This window comes from Grammomys surdaster, unplaced genomic scaffold (assembly GCF_004785775.1).
Source record: "Grammomys surdaster isolate TR1022 unplaced genomic scaffold, NIH_TR_1.0 126313, whole genome shotgun sequence".
NCBI classification, from domain to species: domain Eukaryota; kingdom Metazoa; phylum Chordata; class Mammalia; order Rodentia; family Muridae; genus Grammomys; species Grammomys surdaster.
In genome coordinates, this window is record NW_021621113.1 from 3,223,408 (window position 1) to 3,233,803 (window position 10,396).

The window sequence follows — 10,396 nt, forward strand, 5'->3', positions numbered from 1 at the left end:
TCTCTCTCTCTCTCTCTCTCTCTCTCTCTCTCTCTCTCTCTCTCTCTGTATGTGTGTGTGTGTGTATCTCTCCCTCCCCCTCTCTCCTAGAATCCCTCTAGCTTCCCTCCTGCCTCATCCCAGGCATTCTTCAGAGTCCACCATCTGGTGACACTCCTGTGACATTTTCCCTAAGCTCTGGCCACCGTGGGCCTCCATCCACATCCCTGAGCTCTGCAGCTCCATCCTCACAAAGCTGATGTGACATTGCACTGTCATTTACTCTGGCAGCCCCATGGCCCTCGAGGGACCGCAAGACCCTGGAGTACAGGACTCTCCTCACCTTTTCCACCGTGAGGCATGAAAGCCCACATACACGGCATGCTATTAGAACGATATAAACACATACACCCACCCATGCACGTACAGGCCTCTGAGACACCCTGAGAAGGGGCTGGTTTAAGCAATCTCTCTCTCCCCACAAAGCAATGAGGAAAAGGGAGCCTTGGTGGGCGAGGACATAGGTTCTTAGGAAGACAGTGTGTGGAATACAACAGTTAGCCATGGTGGAACCAGGGCCAAAAGCCAAATGTCCTGACTCTCAGGGATCCCTGGTACCCCTGACTTCATTGAGTGTTCCCGTTTCAGGGCAGTGAAGGGATTCGAGGTCCCTCAGGTTTGCCTGGTTCTCCCGGGCCACCAGGCCCTCCCGGGATTCAGGTGAGTGTGTGCCCTTTGGGCCCGATGGTATGGAGAATGGAGTACCTGTGTGAGTGTGCACGGTGTGATGCAGTGAGCTGGGTAAGAGGTGGAGACAGCCATGGGCGGGGTCAGACTTCTCTCTTAAGCGCTAGAGCAGCATTTCTTTTGTGTGCAGGGCCCTGCCGGGCTGGACGGACTGGATGGGAAGGACGGCAAGCCTGGCCTGAGGGTAAGATGGGGCTGGATGGGAGGCAGAAGCCCTCTCCTCCTGATGAGGTGAGCTGAGGGGTCGCCCTTCGATCCGAGTATCCACTTCGATCCGGGTATCCGAGTCTCCTCCCAGCTGGCATCAGTCTCCTCCGGTCTCTCACCTCTCATAAACTTAGCCAGGCTGAGCGAATTGGTCTCACTGAAGGCAGGATGGTGACAGAGATCCCACTTAGATCCCCAAACCCGGACAGCTGGAGAAAGTAGGCTGTATTCTGGAAAGAATAAGGCTGTACTCATGACAGGCCTGAGCAGGCCCTGGCTCCTTGGTTGGGTTTTTTTCTGGGCAATCAGAGAAATGGGAATGTGGCAAAGGGGGAACTATCAAGGTCATTTCCCATCCTTAACCAAAAGAAACAAAACCAAGGCCCACAGAGGGGCTGGGACCCGTTCACAGTCCCCAGCCAGTCAGACACTGAGCCAGGCTGAGATTTTTCTCTCTGCCTCATCTAAGGTTCCCAGCAAATCCTGGTAATGGAGATCAGAAGCAGGGTGGGCTGGAGAGCGAGCGGGTCAAGGCTGAATCAAACCTCCTCAGTGCTCCCTTTTCTTTCCCTAGGGGGACCCAGGTCCCGCTGGCCCTCCTGGACTCATGGGACCTCCAGTAAGTTGGGTTGAAGGAAGGAGCCGGGGGCTCTGAGCCCCCTCCAGCTCTCCTCAGAGCCTCTGTGTCCTCCTGCTATGGCTGCAATAGACTGCATAGATACAGCCTGAGGAGGGCGGGGGTGCGCATCTCAGGTAGAGGTGAGAGATACCACATCTCCCTGCTTCTCCTTCCAGGGCTTCAAGGGGAAAACAGGGCATCCCGGCCTCCCTGGGCCTAAGGTAAGGAGGCCTTCTGCTCCACAGGCTTCCTCATTCTCTTCAGGCCCAACACCAAAGCGGCCCACCCTGGGTTTAGACTGCCACCCGACTGCTGGCTGAGATGTTACTCCAGCATCCTAGCTTCCTGAGGGCCCAGCAGACTGGTCAGGGTGCTGACACCCACCAGCTGAAGGGTATCAGAGGCCCTCTGGCCAAAGCCAGGGCATGATGGCAGAGCCCTCTTGATCTAGGGTCAACGTGGGGTCTGGAGATAAACTACACTGTCACCCTTCTCTTTTAGGGTGACTGTGGAAAACCAGGTCCTCCTGGCAGCAGTGGCCGGCCGGGTGCAGAGGTAAGGACTGGGGTTCTATGGTCACATAGCCTTGGGCTCCACTAAGTCTGAGGTGTAGCCTCTCTCCTGCATTAGAGTGGCTGCCTTCTCTCCTCAGCCTTCTGACGTGAAATTTCACCCGACACTGCACATCTTGACTGTTCTTCATCTGGACAGTTATAACTGGTCCCCTCCCTAAGAACACAATTGGACAGCCACCCAAAAGGCATCCCTGGCCTTTAAGCCCTGGAAGGCTAGAGTCTAGAGTTCAGAGCTCTGTCCAGCCCTCTGGCCATTGCTCCATGCCGCCACAAGCTCTGCTCATCTCTCTCCTACAAAGCAGTCGCAGGTGTGCAGGTTAGTGAGTTTCTATGTCACCTCTTTCCTTCTAATCCTGCAGGGTGAGCCCGGTGCCATGGGACCCCAAGGACGACCAGGACCCCCAGGGCATCTTGTAAGTTAAACTGTTCTTGTCTCTGTTTCTACGAACTAGGATGTCACTGGGGGATGTGGTTAGCTCGTGGTGGCCACAGGAGCCACGCTATGTGATGTGAGGGCTTTGGAATCATCTAATTAAGTAGCTTTTACTTTACAACACTTTTTGGGTTTTCCAGGCACATTCATGTTTGCTTACCAGACACAAGTCATTCAGTCAGTCAATAAATAATTATTGACCATCTGCTCCAAGTCAGAGCCACAGCACGGAGCCAGCTAGACAAGGGTCCTTGCCCCACAGGACCTCCCCACAGGCACAGGAAACAAGTGGATAAGAAAGGTTCAAGGGATGAAGTGATGTCACAGGGAAGAACTGGGGGGAGCCTCAGGGCAGCGTTTCTCTACCTGTGGGTCACAACCCCTTTGGGGGAGTCAGGCATCAGATATCCTGGATATCGGATATCTACATTCCAATTCATAACAGCGGCAAAATTACAGTTATAGGTTAAAAATGAAAATCACTTCATGGTTGGGGGTCACCACGGCCTGAGGAACTAGGTTAAAGGGTTGCACAGTGCAGTACTGGGGAGGTTGAGAACTGCTCGCTGCCTTACCGGATTCCTGGCTGGAGAAATGGCTTCACTGAGACCTCAGGAAAGGAAGAAGTCAGCTCTTGAGTAGCCTGGGACAAGAGTCCCAGGCAGAAGGGACACTGACACATAGAACCAAAAGCAGCCAGGTGCTTGGCTTTCTGAGGGGACCTCAAGAAATCTATCACGCTGGGCATGGGGATAGCTTGAGACACGCACGTGGGACCAGAAATGCTGAGCTTCAAAAAAGACACCTCATGGGGCAGGCTCACTCAGGGAAGGGCTGGCAAGAGGTGGGTGTGTGGGTGGTGGGGAGGGAGAGGGGACAGAGGGCTCAGGGGATCTGGCATGTGCTTGGGGGCAGGGGTGCTTGGTCCCTTAGTCTGAAGTGAGCGAGTGAGGGCTGAGAGGGGGCAGGAAGTGCTTTTACTCTTAGGGTGAATCAGAGAGAGCACTTATTAGCAATATTGCATCTCCTATCCGCTTTTTTCCCCAGTGACAGTGTGGCTGTGGCAACATCAAGCTAATAGGGCTCCAGAGAAAGTGAACCCACTCTACGCTAGTATAACATGGCTATATAGTGTTCGGGAGGCATTTGGGGACATTAAAAGTACTTCATGACAAATGAAAAGCAAGGGCAGGGGACTCTCAGGTCCCCGTTTTTATGTATCTCAAGGAGATCAGAGAACCTGTTCTGGGGACCTCAGGTCCCCAGTAGAGACTCATAGGGGCTGTGGATGAGGCCCTACTGGGTTCCTCCTGTCACTGTTGTGTCCAGCCTAAGCCCCCTGCTCTGCACTGGTCCCAGCGATGAACAGTCCCACCCCAGGAGTCTTACAGGAGTAGCATAGGGGCCATGGCCCAAAGTGTTCCGGGAAGGGGTGTAAAGAAATATGCTCTGTGAAAGAGCTGAGCGCTCATGGTTCAGAGTAGGTGTTGCTCTGGTGAACAGGTGACCTCTGGACTGTGGATATTTAGATACAGTCCCAGCAGTGTCAGGAAGTGACATCCCAGCGGGTTAGCATGTCACCGCTCCCCCAGGGGAGGAGCCACAATACGTTCCCTTGTGGGTGTTGGATCAGCCTTTTGTCTGCCCCAAACATCTTCCCCTTCTTTGATATGGCAAAGGGCGTTGGAGATGCCAGGGGTCCCTTCTGTGGCTGTGGGTGGTAGGGGAGATGGTCTTTGATACGATACATACGGTCCCTGCCCCTGGTACCTACAGACCCCTGCTGTGTAGACACTTTCCAATAAAACAGTAGGATGCTGTTCTACCTTTAGGAAGCATAGGATCTTGGAAGATACCCAGGCTAGTAGTTTGTTCTCTCCTGCCTTTGGTCTTTGCGCCCCACAAGCCCGGGAGCATCACTCAGTGAGCACTGGACACAGTATCCTGGGTATTCAGTCCCTCCCTACCTCTGCTCCAGAACCAGAGCTCAACCAGGAGTTCAAGGGTAAGATCAGAAAGGAAGGACAGATTTCAGGAAGAGAGGAAAGCTAATAATGCAGTGTAGGAATGCTGCTGCCTAACCACCCTCTCCTCTCCTCAGGGGCCACAGGGGCCTCCCGGCCAGCCAGGTCCACCTGGGATCTCCACTGTGGTGAGTGACCTTCTACCACTTACTCTAAGGAATATTGCCGTTTCTGCTATGGGATTCTTCCAGACCAAGCCAAAGGGATGAAGAAATGACTTGTTTTCATTCCCTTCCTTGGTCCTCTGTCCTAAAGATCTGTCTTCTGGGATGAGGCAAAGGGCTTGGGAAGTAGCTCAAGGCCATCCTAGGGCCGCAGCATAGGCACAGACATGCTGTCCGCTCCTGTGGGTCCCGGCCACAGAAACATGGCGAGGGGTCTGGCTTTGTGCCCTCTGCTTCTCCTTCTCTCCAGCAACCTTCATTCTGCTTTTTAGGGCCTGAAAGGAGATCGAGGAACCCCTGGAGAAAGGGGCTTGGCAGGCCTCCCAGGCCAGCCTGGCACACCCGGACACCCCGGCCCTCCAGTAAGATCCCACCTCCTATAGCCCAGCCCAGGGGAAAGGATCCTTTGGCTTTGCACAGTACACCTGGAGTCTTTAGAGAAGGAGAGGGGGTTAGCATAGCAGGGTGACAGCATCTGGGGATTGTATTGTATTCAGAAGGGCCAGCCCTGTAAGCCGGCACTGAGCCAGCTGCACACAAGGGCATACTACCTCTGAAGACACACCGCCAACCCGATATAGGTCCCTTGACAAGGTGTCAGCGAGAGAAGCCTTGGTCCATGTGTTGCCCCTGTCTCTGCCCCTGCCCCTGCCCCTGCCCCAGTAGAGCTTGTCAGTAACTACAGAAAGTCTTTGAAAATATCAAGAACCAGAAATACAGAGCTATTACTGTAACTTTCTGAGCTCCTCGGAAGCAGACTTGATCCAGCCCATTTAGAATTCAGAGTGGTGCTGTGTTGGTCACTCACTGTGCCGAAGTGAGCCTTAGCTTAGGCTGGGTGTGTGTTTTGTCTTAATGTGTTCTGCAACAAAGTTTGGAAGTACAGTTGTCCCCTGGGCTTTGAGATGAGGAAGTGAGGGAGGGTTCAGGGTGGCTGAGAATCACACAGCTAGTGAAGGGAGCTGAGACTTGATTCCCCAGCTTGTTCCGTTGCAGATTTTGAACTCCTCGGTCAACCTGCAAGGCATCCATCTCTTCTGTAGAGATCTAGATGGGCAAACCATATGGGGTTGAGCTAATTTCTGGCCTCAGGGATGTAAAGTTTCTGGGAAGCCAAGGAAAAGGGTTCAGGTCTCTGTGACAGGGGATTTCCTACAAAACAGATTTTCTTCCAGAGCACGGTAGCAAGCTAGGGCTGGTAGTGGTCCCCAATGTGATGGATGACTCCAGTCATGTGTGCATGGGGTCAGGGGTCAGCACTTCTGCTCACCCTGAACTCTGCTTACCGTCCCTGAGGATGCTCGCCCCTTTCAGCCTCCCTCTCTCCCCACAGACTGGGGAGCTGCCAGGGCCCTAGATGTGTCTACCCCTTGTCCTGGTGTCACAGATTTCTCTGCTCCAGTAGCCCACCAGAAAGAGCCCTGGGTGGGGGCTCAGAGATGAACAGCTTCTGTTGTGGTGTCATGGGGAAGGAAGGTCAGCCTGTCCTGGCTAGTCTCACTGAGGACAGAGGCTCACAGAGGTCCTTCAGCAAACATTTAACGCACTCAGAGCCAGGAAATGCATACAGTTCTCAAGAAAAGGCACCTTGCTCCAGCTCACGCATGCTGGGGGTGGGGCAGGATCATGGCTCTGCGGTGGCACAGAGCAGGACAGGGTGTGTGGCCTGAGAGGCCGTGTTGGATGACAGCTCATCATGTTTCCAATGCTCTCTGCTCCCCAGGGTGAACCTGGTTCGGACGGTGCAGCTGGCAAAGAGGTATAGTGTCCCTTCTCTCTGTCCCTTGGGGACATTCCTTCTTGGTCCTCACTGTGTTCCGTCCCCCATCCCCACAGTAACCACACCACGTGGGCACAGACTACCTCCTACAGACACTATACCCACAGTTTCCACATCAAGAAACTCAATCACAGGTTGATTGTAAATATTCAGGGGCCGGGCGGTGGTGGCGCACTCCTTTAATCCCAGCACTTGGGAGGCAGAGGCAGGCGGATTTCTGAGTTCGAGGCCAGCCTGGTCTAGAGTGAGTTCCAGGACAGCCAGGACTACACAGAGAAATACTATCTGGAAAAACCAAAAAAAAAAAAAAAAAAAAAAAAGGGAAAGAAAATATTCAGGGAAAATTTGCAGGTGTACTGAATATAGACAAACTTTTTTTTTTTTTTTTTGAGACGTTGTACCCAGGCAGGCCTGGAACTTTATAGCCCAAACTGGCCTCAAACTTACTTCCTGCGTTAGCCTCCTGAGCTCACAGGGGTGTGCCACCACCCCTGGCTCCCTTTCTTCTTCCTCCTCCCTGTTCTTCTTCTTTCTTTTCCTCCCCCTCCTCCTGCTTCCCCCTCCTCCTCCTGCTTCCCCCTCCTCCTCTCCCTCCTCCTCCTGCTTCCCCCTCCTCCTCTCCCTCCCCTTCTCACTATTCCCTAAGGGATACGTTTGACACTCTGTGGCATTTGCACTGTGGTAGCTGTTGTTATGTAATTAGAGGTGATGTAAACCACACAGACAGATACATTTAGGATATAGTCAAGCATCACACCATTTTACTAATGAGAGCGGAGACACATTTGGGGATCCATGGGGATCCTGGAACCAGTCCCCTACAGATACCAAGTGCCCACTGCATGCAACAAGTTGGTATCTCTTGTTGGTCTAATGGAATTAGGGGTCTCTACTTCTAGTCAGAAAGAGACAATAACGATGACAAACTCCAAACAAAGGCTCCCTGGGCCCCAGCTCCTGCCAGGCCCTCGGCTATTTCAGACTGGCCACTCATTCTGACTTCTGTCACATCTGTGATGAGGGACCAGGCCAACACTATCAAACAAGGCCATGCCCCAGGGGACATCAGCCTCCCTCCCAGCTGTCAGCTCCTCTGCTTGGTAGGGAAGCTGTCATCCTTTGTCACACAGCCCAGCTGGACACAACCAGGACCTTAGGGTGGGTGAAAGTGGTTTTCCCATTCCACCTGATCCACCCCCACCCTAGGGAGCCTCAGTGGAGCTGCCCAGACAAGACCATAAACTTCTGGTTTTTGTTTCTGTTTTTGTTTTTGTTTTTTTTATAGGGACCTCCTGGAAAGCAGGGACTCTATGGACCTCCCGGCCCAAAGGTGAGGGTGCACTGGCTGGGGTTGAGAAGAGGTATTCGGGAACTCCAAGCTGCAACTGTAGCAACAGAGGAAGCCTAGGGTGTCCAATGGGCAGGAAAGCCCATGTGATCTCACCTGGGGCTGTCCCATCTATGGCTCTGGGAATGGAAACCTCTTTCATCCCCTAATGACTGCTCACTCTGGTTCACTCCATGGCCTCTCTGTGTTGGTCTGGGGTAAACAGAAGCCCCTGAACTCCCGGTGCCTAGTCACCATGACACTAGAGTGCAGCACATTTTGAAGAAATGGTGTGAGACCCAGGAAGTCGGGGAAAGGCACACATGGGATAGGAATGTTTCCACAGAGGGGGACTCATTGGGGTGCCAAGGCTGGGGAGGGGCATTCCAGACAGCAGATTCAAGCAACATGGTAGAACCAGAGTGACAGGTAGCTGGAGCTGACAAGACGAGGCTGAGGAAGGTGTGAGGAGGGCATTATGAATGGTCATGGGCAAGGAAGGGGCACTTCCTACTGAGGGCATGTGGGAGCCATGAGCATTTCCCAGCATTCTGAGTGGTGCCAGCACTGCCTTCCAGAAGCACTGGTCTAGGAGGTGGTGAGGCCGGGGCCTGTATCATTGTGACTGTAGCCCAGCAGAAGATGCTGGGCACTTAGGGAAAGGGCAGGCTGCTGACACATTGTGACATAGACTTGGAAACAGTTGGTAATACTGTACTGTGTGACCTGTCCTTGTAGGGTGACCCAGGACCTGCAGGACAGAAGGGCCAAGCTGGAGAAAAGGGAAGATCTGGCATGCCTGGGGGGCCTGGCAAGAGCGGCTCCATGGGACCTATCGGACCACCGGGTCCTGCAGGAGAGAGAGGCCACCCTGGGTCCCCAGGGCCTGCAGGGAACCCTGGATTGCCTGGTTTGCCGGGCTCAATGGTAAGGGGAAGCCAGTAATCATGGATGGGCACCATCCCATAGTACAGGCCCATGGTCACTTTAGCAAATCCTTCTGACATTCTGCAGGCAACAGCTTGACTACAGGTAGCGCCTAGTTCTTCATGGGGGAAGTGGGGAGCTACAGGCGTCCCTCCCACCCCAGACGTATTTTAGCATACGACATGTATTGTTTCAGGGCGGGTAGCACTTTGGATTAAGACTCTACAAGACACGCTGAGGGCCTTTGCCCTCTTTGCCATCCTTTATTTCTGGAAATCAAGTCTATTTGCTGGGCAAGTGCCAAGTTTGGACGTATGATTGAGGCCAGGTTTCTTCTCTTTCCTCAGGGAGACATGGTGAATTATGATGATATCAAGAGGTTTATCAGACAAGAGATCATTAAACTGTTTGATGGTAATTGGCAGCCGGCTGGGCGGCGGTGGGTAATGCTCGCCCTTCCCAGACATTTCTTCACCCAGCCCTGCCTGCAGTTTCCTTGCGGCTTCCGTGTCCTCCCCTTCCCACCCCCACACATTTACAGACAGCAGGGTGACAGGCACATTTCACCTATCCATCAGACCTTCCTTGTCACCTGCTCTACTTAGAGATAAATCGGTTCTCTATTGTCCTCCGATCCCCCACTTGAGCAAAGAAGGTTAAGAAAGCAGATTTCAAATGAGCCTCTGTGGAGGGAGCTCTGGGGAGAGGTGGAAGCAGCAGGTGGAAGGGCAGCTGTGGTTTCTTTGAAGTTTTTCTTTCCTGCTTGTGTGCTATGGACCAGGGTGGGGGCGTGGGGGGTTGGGGGTGGGGTGTGTGTGTGGGGTGGGGAACCTGGACGCTGGGCATCCTGCTTGGCAGAGAGATTAGTCCGGACCATACTCTGAGGCCAGGGGGGAAGGTTAGACGAAAGAGATGCCAAGATCAGATCTGTGCTTCTGAAAGATCTGCATGGGAAGGCATGTGCAGGCTACAGTACAAGGCCTCCTTCAGGAGAACAGCCCATATTCCCCATCAAAGGCTGTCCCATGCTGGTGGCATATCTACAGCATCTGCAGCACTCTGAGTACCCAGTGACCTGGCCTTTGTCTGCTTGCAGAGAGGATGGCTTACTACACCTCCAGGATGCAGTTCCCCATGGAGGTGGCAGCAGCTCCAGGCCGACCAGGGCCTCCGGGGAAGGACGGTGCTCCAGGGCGGCCAGGTGCTCCAGGGTCACCCGGGCTCCCTGGTCAGATAGGCCGAGAAGGACGCCAGGGTTTGCCAGGAATGAGAGGTAGCTCTACCTTCTGGGTCTCCAGGGTGTCGGGCATACGCACCTCTATGAGGGCTGATTGTGTGAACCTGGTGGTGGTGGTGGTTGTGTGTGTTGCAATCCACACAGCTGTTCTTTTCCTGCTTAGAGAAGAGACTTGACTTTATTTCTTTTGTCTTAGGACTGCCTGGTACCAAAGGTGAAAAGGGAGACATCGGTGTTGGCATTGCAGGAGAAAATGGTCTCCCTGGCCCTCCAGGTAGGAGAATCCAGTCTTGAAGACTATGAATCCAGAATAGGAGAGCTCCTACCCAACACACACACACACACACACACACACACACACACACACACACACACAC

General features: G+C 53.5%; 1 protein-coding gene across 4 annotated transcripts in view; it reads left to right on the forward strand.

Annotated features, from left to right (window-relative positions):
* The window catches only part of Col16a1 (collagen type XVI alpha 1 chain), a 52,487-nt gene that overhangs the window by 41,192 nt on the left and 899 nt on the right, over positions 1–10,396 (forward strand). For all 4 annotated transcript variants that reach the window (XM_028759736.1, XM_028759735.1, XM_028759737.1 and 1 more), the window contains 14 exons: positions 628–699; positions 857–910; positions 1,508–1,552; positions 1,729–1,773; positions 2,054–2,107; positions 2,487–2,540; positions 4,662–4,712; positions 5,021–5,110; positions 6,472–6,507; positions 7,814–7,858; positions 8,594–8,782; positions 9,130–9,196; positions 9,879–10,055; positions 10,216–10,293. In XM_028759736.1, coding sequence (XP_028615569.1) covers positions 628–699; positions 857–910; positions 1,508–1,552; positions 1,729–1,773; positions 2,054–2,107; positions 2,487–2,540; positions 4,662–4,712; positions 5,021–5,110; positions 6,472–6,507; positions 7,814–7,858; positions 8,594–8,782; positions 9,130–9,196; positions 9,879–10,055; positions 10,216–10,293 — 1,057 coding nt within the window. The remainder of the gene's footprint in view (positions 1–627; positions 700–856; positions 911–1,507; positions 1,553–1,728; positions 1,774–2,053; positions 2,108–2,486; positions 2,541–4,661; positions 4,713–5,020; positions 5,111–6,471; positions 6,508–7,813; positions 7,859–8,593; positions 8,783–9,129; positions 9,197–9,878; positions 10,056–10,215; positions 10,294–10,396) is intronic.